The 27,908-nt window shown below is 41.7% G+C and overlaps 1 protein-coding gene across 1 annotated transcript; it reads left to right on the top strand.

Moving 5' to 3' along the window:
- Positions 1-35: 35 nt before the first annotated feature.
- On the top strand, positions 36-27,908 carry LOC132780239 (HAUS augmin-like complex subunit 5). The gene is made up of 19 exons (XM_067461399.1): positions 36-225; positions 2,798-2,860; positions 2,955-2,987; positions 4,047-4,071; positions 5,416-5,548; positions 7,271-7,430; positions 7,696-7,768; positions 8,636-8,715; positions 11,145-11,205; positions 13,182-13,309; positions 13,722-13,800; positions 14,819-14,964; positions 17,113-17,275; positions 18,133-18,213; positions 19,726-19,871; positions 22,393-22,507; positions 23,713-23,851; positions 25,503-25,635; positions 27,521-27,908. The coding sequence occupies exons 1-19, from the start codon at positions 113-115 to the stop codon at positions 27,648-27,650; spliced, it is 2,001 nt and encodes a 666-aa protein (XP_067317500.1). The 5' UTR covers positions 36-112; the 3' UTR covers positions 27,651-27,908.

Raw genomic sequence — 27,908 nt, 5'->3', positions numbered from 1 at the left:
CCGTGTCCAATCGCGCCGCGCGGCAAAGGCGGGTGGGCGGGGCTTCGTGCAGAGGGCGCCGCCGTTCGAAATGCTTCCCGTGAGGGCGGCAGTTTAGGGCGGAAGGGCGAGTATGGAGGCCGGAGGGCAGCCGCCTCTGCCGCTTCCCCAGGAGCTGAGGCGCTGGGCGGCCGAGGAGATGAGGCTCCCGCCGGGGAAGATACCCCCAGAGAGTGCCCTCCGGCGGTGAGTGGCCCACGGCGCTTTCCCTTGGCGCAGAGGCACTCTAGAGCAGGCCTGGGCCAACTTGGGCCTTCCTTCCCACCATTCCTAACAGCCTCACGCCCCTTCCTCCCCCCCCCCCCAGCCTGTGAGGTCTCCCAACTTCTGAGGATGACTGTCATAGATGCAGGTGAAACGTCAGGAGAGAATGCTTCTAGAAGAGTGGGTCTCAACCTTCCTAATGCCGCGACCCCTTAATACAGTTCCTTATGCTGTGGTGACCCCCAACCATAATATTATTATCATTGCTACTTCACAACTGTAATTTTGCTCCTGTTATGAATCATCTTGTAAATACTCAGTTCTTGTGGGTTTTTTCGGGCTATATGGCCATGTTCTAGAGGCATTTCTCCTGACGTTTCGCCTACATCTATGGCAAGCATCCTCAGAGGGTGAGGTCTGCTGGAGCTGGGAAAAAAGGGGTTTATATATCTGTGGAATGACCAGGGTGAGACAAAAGGCTTTTGTAAGTTGGGCTAGGTGTGAATCTTTTCAACTGACCACCTTGATTAGCATACAATGGGCTGACTGTGCCTGGAGCAAACTCTTCTTGAAAGGTGATAGATGTCCCTGCCTGTTTTTCTCTCTGCTGTTTTAATTTTAGAATTTTTTAATACTGGTAGCCAGACTTTGTAAATACCCGATATGCAGGATGTATTTTCATTCATTTGGCACAAATACTCAATATGCCCAAATTCGAATACTGGTGGGGTTGAGGGGAGGATTGATTTTGTCATTTGAGAGTTGTAGTTGCTGGGATGTATAGTTCACCTACAACAGGGGTCCTCAAACTAAGGCCCGGGAGCCGGATGCAGCCCTCCAAGGTCATTTACCTGGCCCTCGCTCAGGGTCAACCTAAGTCTGAAACAACTTGAAAGCACATAACAACAACAACAACAATCCTATCTCATCAACCAAAAGCAGGCCCACATTTCCCATTGAAATACTAATAATTTTATATTTGTTAACATTGTTCCTCATTTTAATTATTGTATTGTTTTTAAGTGTTTATTACACTACAAATAAGATATGTGCAGCGTGCACAGGAATTCATGTTTTATTTTTCAAATTATAATCCGGCCCTCCAACAGTTTGAGGGACTGTGACTTGGCCCTCTGCTTAAAAGGTTTGTGGACCCCTGAACTACAATATCAAAGAGCATTGTGAATTCCACCAGTGATGGAACTTTGGACACAGAGCTCCCATGACCAACAGAAAATGCTAGAAGGGTTTGGTGGGTTGTAGTTCACCTACATCCAGAGAGCACTGATGCATCTGGACCCAACTTTGCACAAATACTCAATATGCCCAAATGTGGACACTGGTGGGGTTTGGGGAAAATAGACCTTGACATTTGGGAGTTGTAGTTGCTGGGATTTATAGTTCACCTACAATCAAAGCGCATTCTGAACTCCACCAATGATAATACTGTGTTTTATAATTGTCTTTGGCGACCCCTTTGACACCCCCTCGCGACCCCCCCCAGGGGTCCCGACCCCCAGGTTGAGAAACACTGTTCTAGAAAATGGCCACATTTATTTACTAGCCGTCCCCTGTTGCTGTGGCCCAGTCTGGTGATCTGGAAAATAAAGTAACGAGAAAGTGTTGGTTTCTAATATATGTAATGTCTTTATGCTTGTGAGTAAACAGTATTTCTTGCTGTTTCTTTGCCAGTGTTGATGTGGAGATTGTCTGGTTTGCCTACTCTGGAACAGGCAACATATAATTGTCCTTCTTTAGGGGTCCCTTTCAAATCTATGAGACTATATCTGTGTGTCTCCCAACCTCTGAGGAGCCCCCGGTGGCGCAGTGGGTTAAAGCACTGAGGTGCTGAGCTTGTTGATCGAAAGGTCGCAGGTTCGATTCTGGGGAGCGGCGTGAGCTTCCGCTGTCAGCCCTAGCTTCTGTCAACCTAGCAGTTCGAAAACATGCAAATGTGAGTAGATCAATAGGTACCGCTTCGGCGGGAAGGTAACGGCGCTCCATGCAGTCATGCCGGCCACATGACCTTGGAGGTGTCTACGGACAACGCTGGCTCTTCGGCTTAGAAATGGAGATGAGCACCACACCCCAGAGTCAGACATGACTGGACTTAATGTCAGGGGACTACCTTTACCTATATCTCTGTGTGTGAATCATATGTATCTATCTATATCTGGATGGCTCTTTGTCAGGAGGGCTTTGATTACGTTTTCTTGCCCCGGTGAAGGGAGTTGGACTGGATGGCGTATAACATTTTGTCTTACTTGGTGAGCAGTGCATATTCAGTGTTTTAGGTCACTTTCTCCTGTTGTAAATGTGTTCATTGCTTATTTTCTTCATCCTCTCTTTTCTAGTCCCCTTCTGGAAAGGTCTCCAAAAAGACCTCTTTAGTCTACCACAGTGTTTTCCAAACTCTGGCCTTCCAGGTGCTTTGGACTTCTGTTTCCAGGAGCCCAAGGCAAAGGAGGTTTCTGAGAATTCAAATCTAAAACCCTTGGAGGGCTAGAGTTTGGGAATTGCTGGTCTAACACTTAGTCGGTTCCTTTTCCTCCAGGATGTGCTCAGGTCAGTGTGCTGAGATCTGGAAACACGTCATTCGCCATGTGCATCACCAGAGGTAAAAATCTGAAGGGAAGAACTTGGGTTGGATTTTAGTTTATCTTGCTCCCATTTGGTGTATCATTCTCCTTCTCCCCTTCCTTATGTTGCAGAAATGTAAAGAAGATCCGAGGAAATTTGTTGTGGTATCCTTTTCCATCGGGGGGAGGGGGGTGCATTGAAAAGTTCCAGAGCTTTCACTTCAAAGAGCTACTTTCTCTCTTCCTCCAGCAATGATGTGGCAAACAAAAGTTCAAGAAATGACATGTCCTTCAGTGCTGTTTACTAAAGAAGTTGCTTCTCCTTATTGATAAACCTTTTAAAAAACAGCCATGACACATGTGTACACAATGACCCAGATTACAAAATAAGTTTTGTTGAGCAAGATTGAGCTGTTCTGTGTTCTAATTTTAAATTAATACAAGTTCTTGATGAAATAAACTGATGGACTCAGTTTCAAAACAGTATATTCACAATGGCAGCATGTTACAATTACACAAAAAAGTTACTAAAATGAATTACCAAGTTATCATGTTTTACTAACCGTTTTGAGCCAGAAACAAATTTAAAAAATAACCCCACAAACGGAGAATATTTCATTAGGCCTTTTGTTGCAGAGTTGCCATCTTGCAAATGACTGAGGCCAGGGGCTGTTTGTGTGCTAGGAGAGGCATCTATCAGTAATCATTTGAAACTCTGCCCCACCCTTTCAAGTAGGAAGAGTTTCATTCCTAGGTGGTTGTAGAGATGTAGTCATTTCAAATCAGATCCATCTTTTTGAAATATTTTAGATTTAAGGAGAGACATAAGAAAAGGGAGCACACTAATCTGGGTGACACAATATTACATGTGTTGTTATATGACAAATATTTTATCTAGTTGGGGTTCTAAAACTAATGGGAGATACAGCAAAGCCTTGGCTGCTAAACACCATAACTAGACAAGGCCAGCTGGGATGGGGTAGTCCTTCAAATATTCTGATTCCAGACGATGACATCTCCATATGGGGCATAGTTGCAACATTTCAGCTTCATCAAACGTTTATAACCTGTCCTTCTAGGGAGCTTGTGATGTGTTTCCATGGTACATTTTCACCACCATTTTATACTTCCCTCACCAATAATGTGAAGGAGTCCTGACTTGCTGGCTCATGTGGTGTCTAAAATGAAAATGAGAAGATATTTCCTTAACCTGAACTTGTTTAGGTACCGGCAGATGGAGGAGACTGAGGTAAGAGAGAAAACCATACGCTACTTACTATTCTGGGATAGGGGATGGAGAACCCTGGCCCTCCAGTTGTTCTTTGACCCTGGCAGGGATGATACAAATTGGAGTTCAGAATCCATGCAGTATTTCCGGTCCATTGGACTTAGGGCAGTAATTTTTAATCTGTAATGAACCTGCCTTATGGAACATGAGGGAAAAACTGAATGGAAATCTTTATTAAGCAATATAGGTCAGAAATTCAGATCTTATGACCTGCTCAGTTGTTATTTGACAGTGAGTCTCTACAGTCCTAGACAGCAAAGTCAATGATGAGAAATCGCAATATCAGTGTCACACCTGGTGTAGATAGTATTGATTTCAACAAAACCAGTGCTTAGGTATTGAGGCAGCTTCGTGTATCTCATGTTTGAGAGAGAGATCTTTCTAGACATTAGACAGAATTCTACCGTCATCATTATTTCTTATTGTTTGTCAAATGGACTTCGTCTTAAGACAACCCCAAGGTCCATTCTGAGTCCCAGTCATCAATTATCCTACTCAGGTCTTGTGAACTTAGGGCTGTGTCTTCTTTTATCCATCTTTAGTTCACTTTTCCCTTTTGCTTTCCACTTTACTGATCATTATAATCTGTTCCAATGAGTTTTGTCCAAAATGCAATGTCTAGCATGCAATAACTTTGACTTTTGTGAGAGTTCATACTAGTTTGCTTCCAGGCCCATTTATTTCTCTTTTTGATAGACTATGGTATCCATTGAACTCTTCCCTGGCAGCACATTTCAGATCAGTGAATTGTTCTGTTGTCTTTCTTCAGCCTTCATCTCCAGTCATAGAAATTAGGAGCACTGTTCCATGGATGATCTGATATTTACTTATTTATCAGCATAGATTTGTGTAATTCCAGCTTATATGTGCATATATTTTGTTTTGTCTATGTTCTAAGGAGCTATTGACTTACTCCCTTTTGTCCATCTGCTACCCAGCAGTTTCCAAGCCCCTTCAGGTGTTGCTATGGCAGTTAAATAGCCAAGAGAAGAAGAGAGGATACCAAGCAATGGGAACTGCTCCCTTCCCTAGCTGCACTTCTCCATGTCATTTTTCCTCTTCTGTTTCTAACAAACAGCAGTGGAAACAGGAGGCAGTTTCTACTGCTCCGTCATTTCCCTCTTTCCCTATTTAATGGCCATTGAATTGCTCCATGGGGCTTCATAGATCTGAAGGGAGGAGTAAAACTGTCCATATGTGGAGCATTGTGCTCTGCACACGCAATATGGAGTCTTCGGCATGAACAACTAGTTCATTGCGAACGATCGTCAGATGGAGTTCTGTCTTAACTATTTATTTCTCTAGGGCAAGTTTAATGGCTTGCAGTCTGAGAAAGAGCGCCGCAAGCAGTTGGTTCAGGGCATTGCACGCCTGCGTGAGGAGCTGCAGAACATTGACCTGCAGATCGAATCAACACAGCGGGAGCTTGTGGCTGATGGTGAGTGGCTTTCTGGAATAAACTCTGCAATCAGTCTAAATTGCCAGCAAGTAATAGTGCCATCTGCATGAAAGATATTATTGATAATTTCTTGGTGTTTCTTTTTTCCAATTTTTAAATTACTTTTTTTAAACAGCAAGCACTTCTTTAATAATGTTTAAAGAAGGCTGTTTGGTGCCAGCAGTGATGCCATCCAATAGCCAAGTGAAAACATCGCTTTTAGGTCTTCAGGGCCTTGTTGATACCTTCCAGATATATTTATATATACACTTTTAATAATCCTACCATAATTGTTTTTTAAACCATCTTGCTTTATTTTTTTATATGCTTCTAGTGTTTTAAAAATCATTCTTACTATTCCACATTGTTTTAAAGTGTTTGAATTGATTTGTTGAAAACTGGCCTGAGCTCCTTGGATATAGGATGTGTTAGAAAGAAAGAAAGAAAGAAAGACTATTCTTCAAGTCGGCTTTTTTGTCATCTGATCTTGACTTTGACTGCAGTTTTTTGCTGCCAACGCAGGCTGCACATTATATAAATATCTGTTGAATCAGGATCTTTATAGACCAACAACTCCCGTTGTTTGTGGTATTGTACTTTGTTTAAAGTGTTCTTGCCATAGTATAGGATTACAGAGACATGCTTATGTCACTCTATCTCTACAGGGCCCAAGTGCACCAGCTCGAGCCTTTAGCAAGTTATAAGTTATAAAGAAATTTTGATCACTTCGGAAATTTGAGTAGGCATTGCCTTGCTTTCTTAATCAGTTTATTCTGTAAACACTCATAGACCCATTCCACACAGCTGTATAAAATCCCACATTATCTACTTTGAACTGGGTTATATGGCAGTGTGGACTCGGATAACCCAGTTCAAAGCAGTTATTGTATGGAAGCAGAAGAGAATACCAAGCACAGAAGAATGGATACTTAAAGTATTTGACATAATCCAAATGGACAACTTTAAAGATTGAAAGAAACCTGAAAGAAAACTGATTGGTCCGATTTCATAGATTTTATTTGGAAGAGATGACCATCATGATAGAAATATCCGACATGTGAAAAATATATATTCTGATTGAAAACTGATAATTCCTATATTGAGAAGATGATTACTCAGAGGGCATTGGGAAGTCAAGTTTTGTCTTTGGGAACCTTCCCTTTTTTTTTCCCTCTTTTTTTTCCTTCTCTCTCTCTCTCTCTCTTTGTCTTTTTATCCATTTCATCTCACCTTTCTGTCTTTGCTTAAAAGACATGTTTTTCTTCACATGTTTTTTCTTCACTTTCACTGTAAAAATTACTAAAATGCACAATAAAAATACTTTTAAAAAAAGCTGTTATAGTGGATTATTCTGCTTTGATATTCTAGGTTATATGACTGTGTGGAAAGGCCCATAATGGCTTAAAAAGCTGTTATAGTGGATTATTCGGCTTTGATATTCTAGGTTATATGACTGTGGAAAGGCCCATAATGGTTTAGATCAGTGATTCCCAAACTCTAGTCCTCTATCTGTTTCAGAAGTCTTGTCTGCCTTGGCCAATAACCAAGAATTCTGAGAGCTGAAGTCCAAAACACATGGAAGAGTTTGGGAAATATTGACCTAGATCCTTGCCATTGGAAAAGGGGAGAGCAAAGCAAAAGCATATTAGCAAGTCAAGCACTTTTTGTGGAGGTTCTAAAACAGCCTGAATTGTTTTTTTTCTTTCTCCTTTGCTCTCTCAGAGGTCACAATGGAGACATCCCAGGAGAAGATCCGTGATGCCAAGCGCCGCACCTTGCTTCTGAAGGCCTACTCGACCCAGGTCATGGCTGAGCATCAGCTGTTGCATGAAAAAGTAATGCAAATGAAGGGACGTTTGGAGCAACTAGAGGCAATGAAAAGGTACAGGCCCAGGCTTTTCTTCCTTGTGGGCAGGAATCAGGAGAAACTCTGGGTGAGATAAATATGTATTTGATGAAAAAGAGGATCAGGAATGGCTTCACTTACTGAGCCATTTCATTTGATGAAGGAAGTGATTGTAGCTCTGGAGCAAACCATCCCCTTAGTCTCTGACTCTGTTTGGGGATATTCATTGAATGTACTGCTCTAGAAATCAGGAATCTGATCTTTCATTTCTAATTAAGCATTAATATGTTTTTCTTGGCAGGAAGGCCCAGACAGCAGTGGTCTTGGGAAAGACTTCAAAGTCTGGATTCCCTGGTTTGGAGCCAGAGGTTCTGGTGAGATCTTCTTGGTTACTCACAGCCAAAATACATTATTAAGTATATTCATTTGCTGCATTTTCTTCATTGGGTTCAAGATGGTGCACATTATTTTCCTCCTCATTTTCTTGTCATAACAACCCTCCAAAGTAGGACAAACTAGTGTGTTTCAGAGTTTGACATGGACTAAAACTATCATCTTCCCTGATCACAGTCCAAGGGTTGTGGCCCTCCAACTATTGCTCGAATAGAACTCCCATAATCTCATAACCTCAAAATATTTACAACTAGTAGTTACGGCATGTACTTGCAGCCTGTCCTTCTACACTAAAAGGATCCAGAGCGAATCACAATACAGATCACACTCAGATGATAGCAGAACTCTATTGGAGAATTCAATTTTGTATGTAGCTGTGGGTTTTTAAAGAAATGTTTTCTGGGGACGGGAATTCAGCTAGCCCAAGGTGTCCAAACAGAATGAAGCATGAAGAGGTCATGCTCTGGTTTCCCACAGTTTATCTACCGCTACCATAGTCAGCTGCCAGAGATTATTGGGTACCTATCCAGTCTAATACAATGCAATGGGTGGCTGATTTTGCATATGAATATAGTGTGTGGTTGAAATATGCCCAGAATTCTTAGTAGCATGCCATGAATTTGCACAATGTGAACATGCTCCCATTAATATGGAAAAGGTTAAAGCAGATAAGGTCATCCGTATGGTGTTGGACTGTAATCTACCATGATTTCTCACAATTTTGTTACATTTGGAATTGCATTCCAAGAGTGCTATTACCAGTCACATGTTCTTCATCCCTGTGTTGACATAAGGGACATCTGAGAAGCATATCTTAAGCAGAGTTTTGTTTTCTGTTTTCTCTCCAGCGAGATGTTCAAGAAGCCTGTCAGCTTCGTTTCCAGTTCCTGAAGACCCTCTTTGAGCGCAGCATATCTGGGAACTTGCCGTAAGAACCCCTTTCCAACTTTCTGGAGCATCACATTTGTTTTTATATGCTTGCCTTAAGTGATGTTGCAGTATAGCTTTCTCCTAAAGCCTGAGAAAGCTTGGTTTGAACCACAATTCCTGGAATACCTCAACTGGGAATAATCATGTGAAGAGCTATAATTTAGAAAAAGAACTTTCCTCAACTCTGTTTTCTTTGACCTTTCTCCCAAATCAGAGAAATCAAAGTTCATGATTTTTTCATATATGTACTAAGACTTCTGTGTTGACTGCCCAGAACAAGGAGAAGTCTTGGAAACGCTTGCACTGAGGACTGGTAAAGCTATCAGTAGCTCTCCTAAATTCTCACTTTCCCAGACCTTTTAATGGAAGAATGTAAGAAACAAATTTGGGGTTTTCTGTAAGTGAAGATTATATTCCGATGATCCTGAGACAATTGTCTAACTTGGAAGGAATGGCTGATTCAAATCGTGGCTAGAAAAATGCCTTACAAGATATTTTGTTGCAGATCTCACTGATAATCATCATTCCCTTCCATGTTCTACATTTTCTTCAAGGAATGTGGAGAAAATGACAATAATAATAATAATAACAACAACAACAATAATAATAATATCATCACCATCATCAGATACACTGCTGGAATTGTGAACAGGATGCAAGCAGAGCTGGATGATACGGACAGAAAAACAAGAAAACTGATTACTCATTACACCCATGTACTGTTGTTGATAGACTACCTGCCCAGAAAATCAGGAGGCAGAGGGCTTCTGCAAGTAAAACAAATGATAGAACAAGAGAAACACGCACTGGCAGATTATGTGAAAGGAAGTCAAGAACCAACATTGATGGAAGTCAATAGTAGAAAACTGCTTAAAGTGCAAAAGACAAAGAGGGAATGCTGTAAAAATACAGTGCAAAGCAGAAGAGAAAACTGGCAAAAGAAGGCTTTCCATGGACAATTCCTAGAAAAAGTTGAGAGCAAAATTGACAAGGAAAAAACACGAATGTGGCTCACAAATGGAACTTTGAAAAAGGAGACGGAGGGCCTGATTCTTGCAGTCCAAAAACAAGCAATGAGAACAAATGCCAAAAAAGCCAGAATTGACAAGTTGGCTACTGATTCCAAATGTAGACTCTGCAAGGAAGTAGATGAAACAATAGATCCCATCCTCAGCTGCTGCAAGATGATCGCACAGACGGACCACAAACAGAGGCAAAGTACAGTAGTTCAGATTTTTTTTTCTTTGTGTCAGGAGCAACTGCAAGTTGCTTCTGGCTTGAGAGAATTGGCCGTCTGCAAAGACATTGCCCAGGGGACGCCAGAATGTTTTACTGCCCTGTGGGAGGCTTCTCTCATGTCCCTGCATGAGAAACTGAAGCTCACACACAGGAGCTCACCCCACTCCTCAGATTCGAACCGCTGACCTTTCGGTCGGCAGTCCTGCCAGCACAAGGGTTTAACCCATTGTGCCACCGGGGGCTCTTATGGTCCATTGGAACTTGTGCCACAAATACCATCTGCTTGTGACGAAGAACTGGTGGGTTCACAAGTCTGAAAAAGTTACAGAAAATGAACATGTCAAACTAATCTGGGACTTCTGAATTTAGTCTGACAGTTTTCATGTGAATGTTTGAATTATGACCCTGGAGAACAGATTTCAAATCCCTGCTTGGCCATAAAAACTCACTGAGTGATCAAGGGCTAGATCACACTGTCTTAGTTTCAGAAGACCCCCATGATAAGGTCTCCATAAGTCAGAAATAACTTGATGATACACAATTGCAGCAACAATCCTGCCGTCTCTGACAGATAAAGCTAGCTTGTATTTAAAAATCATAGGCTCCATTTACACTGCCATGATAATGCAAATTGAACTGCATTATAAGATTGTCATGGACTCATATAATGCAGTTTAACTACATTGAACTAGATTATATGACCATATAATGCAGTTCAATCTGTGTTATAATGGCAGTGTACATTGGACTTAGGCAAATGCTGTCAAAGGGGAAAATCTGGGGTTTTTTCGTAGCTTAAATGCAGTGGATTTCATACTGGAAAGAGGCAAAGTTCTCTGCCCTTCTGTATCAAAGCCCAGTAGAATTGTAAAGCCAGAGTTTGGATTACAGTTCCTAGAATCATCAGGGATTCTGGGAACTGTAGTTCTAAAAAGTTACATTTCAAAGTTCTGCTGGTTTTTTTTCTGAACGTCGAGCCGATGGATAAACAATAGGGAACAGGGTGAAAGAATTATACCCAAAGAAGACTAAAAGCCAGCATTATTAGTTTTATTTTTATGTGTTCTCTGTCTATTACAGCCTTTTCAAAAGTTTGTGCTTTTCATTTTCTCAAACAAGGAGGTTGATACATTCCGCTACTCCTTCATTCTGAAGCATCTTTCTATGCTCTTTCTCTGTCTTTCTTAGCAAGGGGATGAGTGAGGAGCAACTGAATCATTCATACCAGCATTGGCTCAGCATTGCAGAGGTAAGGAAGACAGTGCTTTGTAAGGCTGGGGTAGGGGAATCATAATAATTCCCCCTTAGACATTTCCATGGTCCACACAGAGGTAGCACAAACCTTTTAGGGTGCTGCCGCCACTCTTTATCTCATTATTATGTAACAGGGTTGGAAATCATGCAGTTCCTATCACCATTGTTGTCAGTGGTGGAAATTCTAGCAATTACAACCCAACAATCATACAAGTGGGTATTATTACAGTGAACAATAGGAAGCTAATAGGAAATTACTGGTGTTTTATGCATTGAATCCTTTTTACAGGGTTTTTATAATGTGTGTTAATTGTTTTTAATTTTGTTTGTTTATTGTGGCATTGAATTGTGCCAGTGTAAGCCACCTCGAGTCGCCTTTGGCCTGAGAAAGGCAGCATAGAAATGCAGTAAATAAATTAATAAACAACAAAGATATTTTTAAAAATTTCAGCCTGTGATGTTATTTCTTTATTTTATGCTCCAGCACATTCACATTTGGCCACAGATATTTTCTGTCATCGGGATATTATGATATAACGTGACTACAAAAATACTGCTTGTTTTGCAATCCCCCAAGACACATCTTCGGCCCCCTGATGGTGCAACAGGTTAAACCGCTGAGCTGAACTTGCTGACCAAAAGGTTGGCAGTTCAGATCCAGGGAGCAGGGTTAGCTCCCTCTGTTAGGCTCAGCTTCTGCCAACCTAGCAGTTCAAAAACCTGCAAATGTGAGTAGATCATTAGGTACCGCTTCTGTGTAAAGGTAACGGTGCTCCATGCAGTCATTCCAGCCGCATGACCTTGGAGATGTCTATGGATAACTCTGGCTCTTGGGCTTAGAAATGGAGATGAGCATCACCCCCCAGAGTCGGACACGAGTAGACTTAATGTCAGGGGAAACATTTACCTTTACCTTATGACACCTCCACAAGTGATGTTTGGTCCCTAAATCATGCTTTAAAGCAGCTTGAAAACATGACCGTTTGCATAAAATTAATCCCTAAAATCTTACTAGAAAAGGCTGAAAATCAGTCTAAATATAAAAAGTGATATAGTTGGCAGCACTTCACTATGGCCAACCAATAGGACGTGGAGTGAAAACTGGTTTCCACTTCAGCACAGTGCACCCCACTTCTCTATTGTGCTGCATAGAGGCTCTAATAATAGTAGAAGTTCTGAGTTGTTGTAGGTTTTTTCGGGCTATATGGCCATGGTCTAGAGGCATTCTCTCCTGACGTTTCGCCTGCATCTATGGCAAGCATCCTCAGATGTAGCGAGGTCTGTTGGAACTAGGAAAAAGGGTATATATATCTGGAATTATCAGGGTGGGACAAATGACTCTGGTCTGCTGGTGCTAGGTGTGAATGTTTCAATGTAGAAGTTCAGTAGCTACATACAAATCTTTTTTAAATGTTGTGGTTTTTTATACATTATAACTTTATTCTCAATTCACTTCTGACACTATAAATAAAAATAAATAAATACAAATCTTTGGCTTCCAGAAGTTTCCACCTACAGACAAATCAGAATTTATTATAGCCATGCTGCTAAAACCTTGGGAAGATGTAGCCCCCTAAATCTGGAAAGCCAAATGTTAACCACCTCTGCTGTAAACAAGATCTTTTCCTTGGTCCTCTTCCTCCCAGTTGGGACAAAAAGCTTAGATAACAAACAGTAACTTTGGCTAGAGAAACTACAAAGTCTAGCACTACTTTTAGTCCAATCTTCTCACAGCATGGGGTTTGAAACATCAGTATTTTATACAAATTCAGAGTTACACAGACAAAAATGTGCATGAGCAATATTTAAAGCATATGTGATCATTTTTATTTGAGGCCTATATGATCAACACAGAATGTAGCTGGAAATTTATTTATTGTCAAAATGGTTCACTAAAACAGATTGGCATACAGCTGAATCTTTAATTCTTCTTTTATGCCAACACTTCTCCTGTTCTATATCTCCCTTTAGAGAGTTGCTGGCTCTCACCCACCCAAACACATCCTTTTGGCCTTGGAGCACCTGGCCCTTCGGAGTACTCAGCAGTTGCAGGAACTTACCAGCAACATCAACATCCTCCGTGACGTGGAAGCACTCAAGTAGGTCCTGTGCCAAGGCCAAGAGGCTGGTAACAAAGATCTCCAGAAGATCTATCTAATACCTTCTTTTTCTACTTTTTCGTGTGTCAGGAGCGATTTGAGAAACTGCAAGTCGCTTCTGGTGTGAGAATTGGCCGTCTGCAAGGACGTTGCCCAAGGGGCGCCTGGATGCTTTACCATCCTGTGAGAGGCTACTCTCATGTTCCCACAGGGGAAGCTGGAGCTGACAGATGGGAGCTCACCCCGCTCCCCAGATTCAAACTGCCGACCTTTCAGTCTGTAGTTCGGCCAGCACAATAGTTTAACACAATGGGCTCTTCTTTTCTGCTAATGTCAGTGTTGCCCCACCATTCACAGCTGGAACGAACCTTGGCAGCAGCCTAAATGTCTTGCCATTCTGCCCCTCCCTCAGGTTTCGCTACAACAGCGGTCATCTCGAAGATGTCTCAACCCCAGCCGATGACCTGCCCGCTGTCCAAAGCCTCATGCAGGTGAGGAATTTGGGCACTGATGAGTTTCCAGATGTAATAAGAGGTGGGGTGGCTAGCTCATAAGTATGTGTTCACCTGTCACTTGGAAGAAACATTCTGTGATGGCTTACATAAACACAGATAGGCAACTCCAAGGTGCTGTTCTTTGGAGCATTTTGACAGCAACCCATTCAGCCCCTTTCACAGGTAATCTTGAGCACCAAAGATTACTTCTGGTTTCCTGGCTGCAGTCTGTGTCTGCAGTCATCTTTGTGCCTAGAAATACAAACTCTGTCACTGCCTCCTCGTTGTCTCCCTCTATTTGCCAGGTTTCAATCAGCCTGTTTGCCATCATCTTGTTTTTTTATGTTTAACTGCAACCCAGCTTTTGCATTTTCTTCTTTCACCTTGGTGAGAAGGCTCCTCAGCTCCTCCTCGCTTTCAGCCATCAAAGTGGTATAATCTGCATATTTATTTATTTATTTATTTACTATATTTATATACCGTCCCTCTCAGCCCACAGGCGACTCGGGGCGGTTTACAGTCGGTACCAAGACCATAAAATACAACTAAAAACATTAAGATAATATAAAACCATAGCAAAGTCAATTAAAACATATATCATTAGGGTCTTCTTGTTAAAACCATTGTCCAATCACATCGTCCAGTCGTTCCATTTTCCTATGTCTGTTACACTGTATTTGCAAACACCTCAAAAAGCCAAGTCTTGACTTTTTTCCAGAATGTTAAAAGGGAGGGAGCTGATTTGATTTCGCTGGGGAGGGTGTTCCACAGCCAAGGGGCCACCACTGAGAAGTCCCTGTCTCTTGTTCCCACCAGCCGTACTTGTGATGAAGGCGGGATTGAGAGCAGGCCTCCCCAGATGATCTTCTAAGGCTGTTAATGTTTCTTCCAGCAATTTTAACTCCAGCCTTGGATTTGTCAAGCCCCACACGTCGCATGATGTGTTCTGCATACAAGTTGAATAGGTCCTTTCAAATGTTTTTGTTCTTTCTCTCCCTTTTTTTTCTGGGGATAGGAGGGCTGGAGCAAATGTGAAACGATCCATCTGGAACAGATCTCCCTGCATGCCCAGGAGAGGAGGCTGTCAGCACAGTTGGAAGGAGTTGTCCAAGAGATGCATCGCCAGCTGTCTGATGGCTCAGAGCATTCCATCCTAGCCAGGTAAGATTGCTCCAGTTCAGGGCTCCTCAAACTTTTTAAACAGAGGGCCAGGTCACAGTCCCTCAAACTGTAGGAGGACTGGATTATAATTTGAAAAAAAAAACATGAATGAATTCCTATGCAAACTGTACATATCTTATTTGTAGTGCAAAAAACACTTAAAAGCAATACAATAATTAAATTGAAGAACAATTATAAACTTACTGGTATTTCAATAGGAAGTATGGGCCTGATTTGGCTGATGAGATAAGACTATTCTTGTTGTGTGCTTTGAAGTTGCTTAGGTTGACCCTGAGCAAGAGCCAGGTAAATGACCTTGGAGGGCTATATCTGGCTCTCGGGCCTTAGTTTGAGGACCTCTGCTCCAGTTGAATAGATGAACAAGGGAAAAGGGATGGTACACTTTAAACATGCACCCCTTTTCTCCTCTAAATCTTTGGTGTATGGCTATTAGAAAGTTAGCAAGAAGACTGCCTCTGAGATAAAACTGTCTGAAGGAGTTATTTCCCACACTGCCTATGTGGCATTTGGACCCAGAAATGGCTCTCAGGTTGCATACAGTTCACACGTTATACTTCCCACCCTGATCTCTTGAGCAAGTCACACTCAGCCTCTGAGGAAGGCAATGGCAAGCCTCTTCTGAGTATAAAATGGTTCTTGAAGCTCCTCTGATACATTTTCTGTCCCAAAAGCTTTGGCCACCATAAACCAGGCGAAGTTGCAGGCGATTTGGCCCGGGTGAAGTCGTGGTCAAATCCCAGGCTTGATGGCTGGGATAATTAATGTCATCCACAGCTCCTTGGCCTCCACAGCACCCCCCTTTGTCCTCCCACTTCTCTTGGGAGAGAGATATCTATAGATAGAGATATTTCCCCTGCCAAATAGTTATTTTACATGATGCCATGCCAAAAGAATGCCCAGATTTGCTCGTGGCCCTCAGCAGCCGCCTGGATGGAAGAGAAATCCTCTTCCCTTTCAAGCCTCAGCACAGGAATGTGTCCTTTTTTAGTCCTTTCTCCCCTTCTACAGGCGCTTTGTCTTGTCTGGCTTTCCAATAAAACAAAACACGGTCCTTCCTGACAGGTTGGCGAGAAGGGCTTCTTCCTTTCCTTTCCTGTCCTGCCTTCCCTCTTCTAGCAAACCCTGAAGGGAGGCAGCTGGGCTTTTCCTGCAGGAGCCAAGGCGGGGGGTAAATCTTGCCAAGCAAAACTTTATGATAGGCTTGCCAGAAATTGAAGTTACACACCAGCAAAATTTCAAACTACTTGCCACTATTCCATGCTGGCTCTTCTAGTGCAAACATCCTGGTAATAAATAAGGCATTTTACATATATAACTCAGCATGTTTGATTCTGTTATGCTGAAAACTGGCTGTCTCATAACATTTTATAAACTTACTAGCCGTCCCCTGCCACGCATTGCTGTGGCCCAGCCTGCGTATATGTGCTTTGTGTGTGTATATGTGTGTCTATATATTTATGTATATGTGCATATATGTGTGTTTGTGTATATATGTGGTTTTGTGCATGTGTTGTAATGTATTTTTTATTTTTTGGCTTTTTAACTCTCATCTGCTGTGTTTTTCAATGTTTTTATGCGTGATGGTCACTTGTTGGCCTGATAGGTGTATTGTGTCCAAATTTGGTGTCAATTCGTCCAGTGGTTTTTGAGTTATGTTAATCCCACAAATGAACATTACATTTTTATTTATATAGATAATTAATATTTGACCATATGCAAAACTGTCCTGAAACTCTCACATATTTAATTTACCAAGAAGTCATTTACATTCAGGCCTTTGGTACTAAGGTGGGATTCCGGTTTAGATTCTCCTTGTTTTTTGAGCACGTTAAGAAGAGTGTCCTGGCAAAGATAAACCCCCCTCACTGTTTATAGTCCTCATCAAGAAAATAGATAAGCCAACGAGTTAACGGCAAGGAAAGCCCTCCCTCCATATCTTCCTGTGTCTCTCTTCTCATTGCTTTGTTTCTGAGCACATGGCAAACCCCTGAGTTCTCAATTTTGTTCTTTTCCTGTGAGCATGAGAAGACAAGATGTCTGCAGAGAGCTAGATAGATAGCTAGGTCCTTACTCCCCCCCCCCCCCCACCCCTCCTTTGATGACAAGATTCTTACCTTCTCAATGCAGAGCTGTGTTTGAGTTGGAGCTCCGAGCTGTCAGGCTCCGGGGATATAGGAATGGCCTTCTGGATGGCTGCCGAGAGTTGGAAGAGGTGGTAAGGACCCGACGTGAAGAGCTTCAGGGTTTGCAGGCGAAACGCCAACGTATCCTGGACTTCCGCCACCTGGTCGTAAGTACTTGGAAAAGGATATGTCTTTGTGTCTTTGTGCATATGTCCTTGAGTTAATTCCTTGGATAGTGAGCTGAAATCTTTGTTTACCCTCAGATGTGTTAGATAATTCAATGGAAACACTGCTCCCTTTTTTGAATGTGATAAGGATTGTTAAAAATGCAGGTTTGGTGAGATATTAAGAGATAGGCAGATATTGTGAGACAATGTAGTAACGTTTTTCTGGAATTAAGACAATGTGATCATTTCCCTTCTCTGTAAATACAAGTTGCTTCCTCCTCAGACTTCCATGCCTAGCTTCAAGCAAAACACAAAGATTTCTTAGGTGGCATACAGCAGATGGATAAAGAAATATCCTTCTACCAACAAAACTGAATCTAAGTCTGGTTGCTAGCCTCAGATAATATAGATCTCCTTGAATAAGTGGGTTTTGCAAAATGTTGATCTACTTTTTTATAGTTGATTCAGTAGGATTGTTCAAATTGGGTCTAACAATTGGATTTTGGCCCTGATATTCAATTTTAGCTTGTTCAGTGGGTAAAACAGTAACTTTTGGTCCAGTTGGTTGTATTACCTAATATTATAATCTTACCCAATCCCTCTTTAGGTTCTTTCTCCAGGGTTAGATGCTGCCCTACAATAACATTTATTGCATACATTGTGTTATTGGGAAGTGTGTTCCAGAAATGCGTTTAGTTGAAGACGTTGTGGGAGCATTTAAACAGAGGACAGAGAGGGATCTGTCAGGGATACTGTGGGCGCAAGATTCATAAACCGAGCAGGCCATTAAGGCTAGGCGGCTTCCAAAGCAACCCTTTCAGTTGTGTGGTTTTGTTTTGCTGCTTTCCCTCTCGCAGAATGAGAAACAGCAGCACATCCGGCTGCTCATCAAGGGCACCTCTTACATAAAATCCCAGCTCCGGAAGGACCAGGTTGAGGTGAGATGGCTTTTGTGCATGTGTTTATTGGAAGGGATGGTAATGGGCCGAAGGTTGTTCCTTGGAGAGGAGAAGAAGAGTGTGCCTCATAAGAGAAGCAAAGAAAGGGGCTCAGGTAAGCGGAGCTGCAGGAGGGTTTCAGATCGGATGAGAGTGTAGCCTTATGTTTCAAGCTACTCTTGCCCCTCTGTGTTTAGAAGGGGGGGGGGGAAGGAAGGAAGGAGGGAGGGAGCAAGGAAAGGAGAAAAGGGGAGTGAAGAGGGAAAGAAAGGAAACAAAAAAAGAAGAGAGGATAGGGGAAAAGAAGGGAAGAACAGGGAAAAGAGGGGAGGAAAGAAGGAAGAAGAAAAGAAAGGGGAAATAAGGAACAAGGAAACCTTTTATTCTTTTTCTTAGTGGAATTATTGAGATTGCCACTTCCTACCCCTGGAAAAACATTTGGGGGTCTTTGTTTCTCAACCTTCCTAATGCCACGGCCCCTTAATACAGTTCCTCACATTGTGGCGACTCCCAACCATAAAATTATTTTCATTGCTACCTCATAACTTAATTTTGCTACTGTTATGAATTGCAATGTAAATATCTGATATTCAGGGTGTATTTTCATTCACTGGACCAAAATTGGCACAAATACCCGATACACCCAAATTTGAATAATAATGGGGTTCAGGGAGGTTGATTTCGTTATTTGGGAGTTGTAGTTGCTGGGATTTGTAGTTCACCTATAATCAAACTTGGCACACAGAACTCCCACGAATAACAGAAAATACTGGAAGGGTTTGGTGGGCATTGACCTTGAGTTTTGGAGATGTAGTTCATCTACATGTATTGTTTGTGTGTGTGTATGCATGTCTTGTAAGCCGCTCTGAGTCCCCTTCAGGGTAAGAGGGGCGGCATATAAATGTCGCAAATAAATAAATAAATAAATACACCGCGGACTCAAACAATGATGGATCTGGACCAAACTTTGCACAAATACTCAATATGCCCAAATGTGAACACAGGTGGAGTTTTGAGAAAATAGACTTTACATTTGGGTGTTGTAATTGCTGGTATAGCTCATGCACAATCAAAGAGAATTCTGAACCCCACCATGATAGAATTGGGCCAAACTTCCCACACAGAACCCCCATGACCAACAGGCAATGTTGTGTTTTCTGATGGTCTTTGATGACCCCTCTGACACTCCCTCGTGACCCCTCCCCAGAGGTCGTGACCCCCAGGTTGAGAAACACTGACCTAGAGGTTCCAAGAGAGATATTCTCTCAGATTTTTTTTAAATTCGCTGTGTTTTCACCTTTGCAGTGGTTCTGTGCCTCTGACCCCCTCAAAGTGAAGGATGGACTGACAGATTACTTCATAATAAACACAAAATGTAGCAGGGAACAAGGAAACCTTTTATTCTTTTTCTTAGTGGAATTATTGAGATTGCCACTTCCTACCCCTGGAAAAACATTTGGGGGTCTTTGTTTCTCTTGAGTTCATGCTGATTCAAATATAACTCTTCATCAGATACAGGACTTTATAGAGATGAAACTACTGCCCCAAGCTCATCAGGTAGAATTGGAAACGCAGAAATTGTATGACCGAGTGAATCGTGAGGTTCAGCAGTTTGGGGCCATTGCCCTTCCTTGCCTCTTGCGCCGCAAGCTCCCTGGGTAGGTACTTCCCAATCTCCTCCCTGTGCTTGAATCATGTTATTGGCTCAGGAAACCCAGGGTTAATGTAACTCAGTGTTATACCAGGGACGGGCAATAAATGAGTGTCCATTGGGTACAATTGCTTCTTTCTTTCTTGGAATCCTGCCAGGGACTGGCAGCCAGTGATTCAAGGACCATAATCTGCTCAGGGACCACCACTTTGAGTAGCCCTGGTTTAGATGACAGTAAATTTCCAAAACTTCTCAGCTTTATTTCTTAAAAAAAAGTTATGGGTAATTCCATGCCAAGTGGTGTAAAATTTTAAAAAGTTTCCACCATCATGTTCTCCAGTTTTGTTCAAATTTAACTGTAGCACCAGTCAGGTGTGAAACTAAGTTTCCCAAAATTTGAGGTCTCTGTAGAGATGTGTTTATTATAAAGTGTTATTTATAATGTGTTTAAACTGTATTTATAATGTTTATTATAAAGTGTTATCTATAATGTGTTTGAATCTGTATTTATGTATTACATTTATTGCCATGGCCTAGCTGTGAGGGATAGGTTGCCATGGTGACAAGACAAGGCAGCAGAGGAGGTGGGTGGAGCTTAAGGAGAAAAAGGTTTGAAAGTGGCAGTTAAGCTTCAGTCAGGAGGATGAGACCCTGAGAAGAAGGCGGAGTCAGTTAGGGCTCTGTGCTGTGAAGCAGTGTAAATTCAGTTAGTTCTTAGTATTTGTGAATATTTCTTCAGCAAGGGAGCTGAAGGTGAAACCTAGTTAGATTACTTTGAGGAAAAAGAATCTAACAGAGGAGGTTTTAGGATCGCCAGTAGTGTAAGACTGGAGATCAGTGGTTTGATCCGGTATAGGACAAACAGTTGTGAATATTCACAACAAGGAACACTGAAATAATAAAGTACTTCACTGAAGAAGGAGTTTATAAGATTGTAACATCTAAAGCCTGAATGTATCTCGACCAAGCCATATTGTAACCAACAAGCATATGCCAAACTCAACATCTCAATATTGCAACAATTACGCTTTGTTTAACAATAAACTTGTTCTTTTTGTATTTTAAACCTGCCTCCTCCATTGATTTTACGTTTGGTGCATTCCACTCTACCAAAGTCACCTCACAACGCTAACAGAGATAAACAGAGACTTTAAGACCAGCGTCTCTAAACAGATTGGTGGCAGTTTAATTTAATAGCAGTCTAGGAACTTCCTTATAATTTTGGTGATTCCATTTGGTGGGATTAACACCACATCGTTACATTTTATTGCTGGCATTGATACCTTCTTTACATTTGTGGTGGCATCCAGTGGCATTAACGCTTCCTCACAGTCTCCAACTGCAATAGTTGCTCATTTAGACCCCCTTATCTGAGGAGTAGTCAGTCAGCTTGCACACGACATTTAACTACTGGAATCCAGCAAGTATCGTGTCTTAGCGGCCAATAAAATGGATTAGCACGACTATGAGGATGCATAATGCATAAATACACAAAATATAACATACTTTGACCTGAGTAAAAGGATACTTAATGGTCACATTGCAAACAAAAACATATCAGTCTTGTAGAGCAAATTTTTCTCTTTCAGATTATACTATTCACAAGCATATTCAGGTAGACTCTTTTTAAATAATTGGCATTGCACTTGGGTAGATTTTACCATTTGCACTGACAATGCCAAATTTGAAGAGATCCTGCAGGCAGCTACAGATGCTGGATAGTTGCAAATCTGGCAGTATTATATCCAGCACAAGAATAATGCTTGGTCAGAATTTCAAGTCCGTATTTTCGTTTGCATGGAAATAGTTGCAGTCTGAATATTGGTCAAAATTTGTCACCATGAGTCTTGACTCATGCACACTTGTTTGACTGGATTTTGCATCCATAATGTTGGAATTAATTTCATCCGAATCAGCAGAAAAAACTGGACAGGATTTCGTTTTACAGGATTTCATTTTACTAGCCATTCTTACATATTTAGTTTCCATTTTATTAGACCCCCAAAATGGCATTTTGTTGATTTGTGCACATGCTGACTGACTACCCTTCAGGTCAGGGGGTCTAGATCAGCAACTATTGCAATTAGAGACCTCAAAATTTGGGAAACTTAGTTTCACACCTGACTGGTGCTCCAGCTAAAATTTGAACAAAATTTGAGACATGAATTTGAGACCACTTGGCATGGAATGACCTTTATGCTTTGTGATAGTGTGTAATTTTTAACATCTTCCAAACTTCAGAGGCTGAAAGAACAGTCTGCAGAAAAAGTGAGCTTAGTGAACGGACATGAGCAAAATCATAATAAATGGAGGGAAACTCATGGTAGTAGTGGAATTGTAAGCAGTAAGGTTTGCCTGATTGAAGCCAGTCCCAAAATGTGGCCTTTTTTGCTGCAGAATGAAAGGCTTCATCCAGTGTGGTGTGTAGTCTATGATGACATGAAATGCAAGGGCATTGAGAGCAGAAGGTATTACTTTCAGTGAACTTTGAATTTGAAGACACCTGTCTTTCTTCCCGTATCTTCCAGTTCTAAGTACATTCCTGCCCATGAGCTTTCTATCCACCGCTTGAGCCGGATGGCACCAGCAGAGTACCGAGCTTTTCTCAATGTGTGTAGCGGAGCTGCCTTCCCCCTTTACAAGGTACGTATCTCCCACCATTGGGACACATCTAGAAAAAATCAGAAGTAGCAAATTAGAGCTGAATCATGTCAGGTTAACACAAAAACAATTCCATATAAAGTTAGAAGTAACTGATGGTCATGGACTCTCAAGAGCCGTTGCCCGTTACAATAGATCAAAGTAATCCTGCAAATGTTACACTGCAAATCTCATCAGATCTAGCTGATAGTAGGGGATGATGGGAGCCGCAATCAAAAGAACCTCTGCAGAGACATAGATTACACTCCTGTATAGTAAAAGAATACTGTTCTGAAAGAATGATGGGCTGCATGCCCTTTACAAGAATATTTTTGAAAGGATGAGAGCTGAGTGTGAAGGGGATACTCAGGCTGTTTTTTGAGTGCCAGCTTCTTCCCATCCAAAACACTGTTCCAAAACACTTTCAGGATTAGTGATTCTTCTCTAGAGCAAAGTGTGCCCTCATCAAACTTCGTTCCAGTAAAAAAAAATTGTGGCCATCTCCCACACAATGGCTTTAGCACAGAAGATTAATCACCAGCTGCAGCTGCAGTAGATTTGCCAGTCAAAAGCTTGACAGTTTGATGCTGGGTCAGGGTGAGCTCCTGACCTTCAGCCCAGCTCCCCACCCACCTAGCGGATCGAAAGCAGTCATGTGAGTAGGTGACTAGGAACCACATTAAGTGGAGAGGTATTTTAGGCACTGTGTTTTGGAGCAAAGTTTACAAAGAAAGCTCTTTAGCAAGGAGATGGAGCGACAGCCCACCTCCATGGTCAGAACCGAGCACAGCCTCTAAAAGATGCCGAGTGAGGAGGAAAAGACTATACATACCTCTATCTGTTGTCTGTCTTGTCATTGTATAATCTGCATCGAATGTTTGCCGTATACAGGTTGTGTGATCCACCCTGAGTCACCTTCAGGATGAGAAGGGTGGAATGTAAGTACTGTAAATAAATAAATAATAAATATTTCCAAATCAGACAGGGTTCACACAGGATTGTTGGTTCGGCTTTCCAGAAAGTCTTGGAAATGTTTCCAGTGCTTGCAGCTCAAGAATAGAGAACATTTGGCCCCCCAGAATTTACTTAGGGCTGGAAGGAGTTGTCATCAGGCATCAGGAGGGCTGAACGTATCCCCCCCTTGGATGCAGAAGTGAGCCTGTGTTCTTTCTCCTACCAAACCTCTGCCTTTCTCTGCCCCTCTATAGGCCCCTGAGCAGCTCCTTTTCCACATGGCTGACCTGAAGAAGATGGTCTTTGGTCTGCGTGCCCAACTAACATCCAAACAGCAAGCTTTGGGCAACCTGCAGCACCAGCTGGACGAGGCTCCAGAGCCCAACATTCAGGGTGAGTTGACTCTCCAGTCGCAGCTTGGCCCAGTCCTTTACAGAACCAGCAAATCCCAGGGTTACGAGACAGTTTCCAGTGCTTAATACTTCTATGGAGGTTTTTCCATTCCTTTAACAAAACCAAAACAAAATAGTGTTTCATAAAACATAAGTAACAATGAATGGATCCCAATACTATATTTGGCAAGCTTGTTTGGCCTGTCTCTGATACTGAAATATTCTGCAGAGATTGACAATGAAACCAGGAATACCACAGCGAGTTAAATAGATGAGAGTTTAGAATTGTTTTTATCCTGTACATGTGGCCCGCCCATTGTTATTGTGATTGTGCTTATTGGAATGTTATTTTATGGTTGTGTTTATAATTTTATTTTATTATTTTTATGTAATCTGATGTTGTTCATTGTTTATGCTCTGGTTTTATTTTGTTGTAATATATTGTCCGGGCTTGGTCCCATGTAAGCCACTCCGAGTCCCCATTGGGTAGATGGTGGCAGGGTATAAATAAAGATTATTATTATTATTATTATTATTATTATTATTATCATTACTCTTGCAGGATAGATATTTGGACAATGATAGCATATAGTAGTCTGGTGTTCTGTGTGCTATAATGTGTCGTTTTTCAGTGTCTTTTCTGCTTAAATTTTTAAAAGCTATATAAAGGATGTAAATGTTGCTGTAAAGAGAAGTATTCTGATCAAGTCATTTTGACATAAAAAATTGAATTTGGAAATATAATATAGTATAATCCTTGTATCTGATGGGAATATGTTCCAGGAGTTTGAATGGATACATGAAACTACAAGTGGTAGCAAACGAACAGAAATATACCATAGAGCTGCACTGGAGGAATTAGGATATAGCTAATCATCATTAGGTCCTCTAGTGAGATATTGTAGTCAACATATGGTAAATATGTACCATAGAATGACCTGGGGGATTTAAAAAATGCTGAAGGAAGTCATATTTTGTCAGACGCAGATCACTGAAACTGTAGGTAATTGAAACCCCAGATGTGGGAGGAGCGAAGTTGATGTACAATATCTAACCCATATCAGGGATTCTATATTATTCTTTCTAAATCAAATATTGCAGTTCAAACATGTACACTAAACCAGGTCATTTCTTTAGGCCATTAGGAATGCCCCTAGAATGTTTTCTATAAACCTGCTATTGGTAAATTCACAAAAACACATTTCCCTTGCCTCTTTTGTTTACGGATAGAAACTGGAAGTCAGTTGCCAATTTACAAAACTGTCTTGCTTGGATTCTGTCTGTGAAAGGTATCTAAGGTCAGTCACAAAAACCGAAGCCCATGATGGAAAGTTTTTTAAAAATAATCCCAGTATTCGTACCTATGCAGTGTGTTTTGTTACTTACTTGAAAGTCATCCGATGTTGTCCAGATTGATGTGGCTGACTTTGCTTATGATTTGAATGAAACAAAGGTTTGGCTGTTAGAACTTAGAGTTCTTAGAATTCCTTCCATATTAAAATCTGGGCCAAAGGCAACAGTTTCCTAAAACTCCCAAAGTTTGCTGATTGGAAATGTTTGGGATGTCAAACTAAGAGTCAAGTGGGGTCAAATCAGTTCTTACTTCTGAATTCCAGTCCTAATGAATAAACAAACCGATTCCGCCCCTGCAGCCCTCGTGGAAGAGATACAGACCCATGATCGGGAACAGGTCCGTGAGCTCCTGCCTCGGATTCAGCGACTGACGAAGCAGTGCAGGTGCCACATTGAGTGCTGGCAAGAGGTGCAGGGCACCGTGGACGCCTGGTGAGTAGAAGACTGAGAATGGGGGCAAGGACAAGTCTGGTGTAGTGGCTCAAGAGTCTGGAGGGATGGAGTGGTCAAGGCCCATCTCAGTTCCCTACTCAGCCATAAATCCCATTTTGGTCAGTTTCTCCTCCTGATCTACTTTACAGAGTTGCTATGAAATTTAAGAAAGGGGGTGGGATTGATGTTTTTTGTTAAGCTCTCCTGGTAGAAAGTCAATATAGGTTGAGGATCCCTTATCTGGAGTTTTGAAATTCTCCAAAATACAACATTGTCCACAAGGTGGCTGAGATAGCAAAGCCTTTGCTTTCTGATGGTTCAATGTACTCAAAGTTTGTTTCATACACATAATTATTAAATATTATATAACATTATCTTCAAGCTATGTGTAAAGGTAAAGGTTTCCCATTGACACTAAGTCTAGTCAAGTCCGACTGGGGGTTGGTGCTCATCTCCATTTCTAAGCCAAAGAGCCAGCATTGTCCATACACATTTCCAAGGTCATGTGGCTGGCATGACTGCATGGAGCTCCATTGCCTTCCTGCCAAAGCAGTACCTATTGATTTACTCACATTTGCATGTTTTTGAACTGCTAGGTTGGCAGAAGCTGGGACTAATGATGAGAGCTCACACCGTCCCGTGGATTCAAACCACTGACCTTCTGGTCAGCAAGTCCTGCAGCTTAGTGGTTAAGGCCGCTGCGCCACTGCAGCCCCTAAGCTATATGTATAAAGTCTTTTTAAAAGACTCAAATTTCAACATGAAATTGGTTTAAGAAGCTATATGTATAGTCTTAAACTAATTTCATGTTGAAATTTGAGTCCCGTTTCCATAATATTTCCTTATGTACATACTGTAGATGTTAATATAGATATTTCAAAATCTCTCCCCCTCCCCCCCCAAAAAATCTGAAATCCAAAACAGCTTAAATTTCTGCTAAGAGATATTCAACCTGTATATATAAATGGAATGAAGCAAGGATCTGAGGGAAATTAGCTTGGTCTTATAAAACCAGCCACTGGAGCTATTGGTCTTATCTGAAAGCTGCACTTCTATATACAAATACAGCTCTATCATTTAAGTGCAGAACTTCTGTTTCTACAACACCATTGCACCTACACCTCAAGGCAGTCACCTGACTCTTTCTTGATGTTTTGAAAGCTTCCATCTGCCAACTCACACGTGCAATGAGAGAAGGCTACTGTAGTGAAATATTTTTATTTTTAAATTATTACACTCACACTCCCTTTCATATAGCAAGAGTCAGCATGGTGTCTTCGTTTAAGTGTCAGAATACATCCGAAGGCCAAGGTTGGAATCCTCAGAAGCCTCTGAGCGCAAAGCAAACCCCCTTTGAACAAATCTTGCCAGGAAAACTCCATTAGAGGGTCTCCATGAGTCCAAAATTATTTGAAAGCACACAGCAACAAAATATAAAATAATTTTGCATGGGGCATACAAGATACAATTTTTCAAAAAACAGTAAAAAAAATCTAAATATAGTCATTAAAACAAAGTAGCTGCACCATGAACTCATTTAAAGGTAGAAATGTATCATTGTTTTAGTATCCTGCATTCAATTGTGAAAGCTAGCAATTCAAGCTTGATAAACTTGCAGTGTACTACATAGTTGACTATGGAAACCTTCCCAGAACCCTCTGACATGAGCAGAGAACCTTTAGGGGATCCGGGCTATGGCCATATAGCCCGGAAAACCTACAATAACCCAGTGATTCCGGCCTTCGACAATACATTGATCCTTAAAGAGTTTGATAACCAGTGATGCTGGGGTAAGTGGAGGTTCAAGTAAGGTGTGTTGTATCTTGGAAACATTTTATGCAGAAGCTCTGTTTGCTGGCCACTCATCCCAGTCTTCACTTTCTAGGTGGGAACAACCAGGACAGTTTGTGCTGCCTGGCGAGCGCCGTCATGGCTTCACACTGCGGCAGTGGCTTGAGCGCTGGACCTTGGCCTCCAAGACGTTGCAGCAGCAGAAGTTACACAACTGGATCTGAAAGCAGCACAAGCAATGGCAGTGCCACTTGGCAAGGACGCTCGAGGGCCAGGGTGAACATGGCTTAACAGAAGCATGGTTGTTGAAACATTTATGTACTTTGTTTCACCATTTAGCAGTCACTGACTAAAGGCGAGAGGAGGTTTTGTCTGCACTTCTTGGGAAAATAGCCTTGGTAGGTGTGATTCACAAGCAAGTAGTGTGTCTTCATAATTTCCGATTCAGTTGGAATAAACTGATTTTGGAAAATGTGAAATAA

The sequence above is a fragment of the Anolis sagrei genome, chromosome Y (genome assembly GCF_037176765.1).
Source record: "Anolis sagrei isolate rAnoSag1 chromosome Y, rAnoSag1.mat, whole genome shotgun sequence".
Classification (NCBI taxonomy): domain Eukaryota; kingdom Metazoa; phylum Chordata; class Lepidosauria; order Squamata; family Dactyloidae; genus Anolis; species Anolis sagrei.
This window is presented reverse-complemented; position numbering and strand designations above follow the sequence as displayed.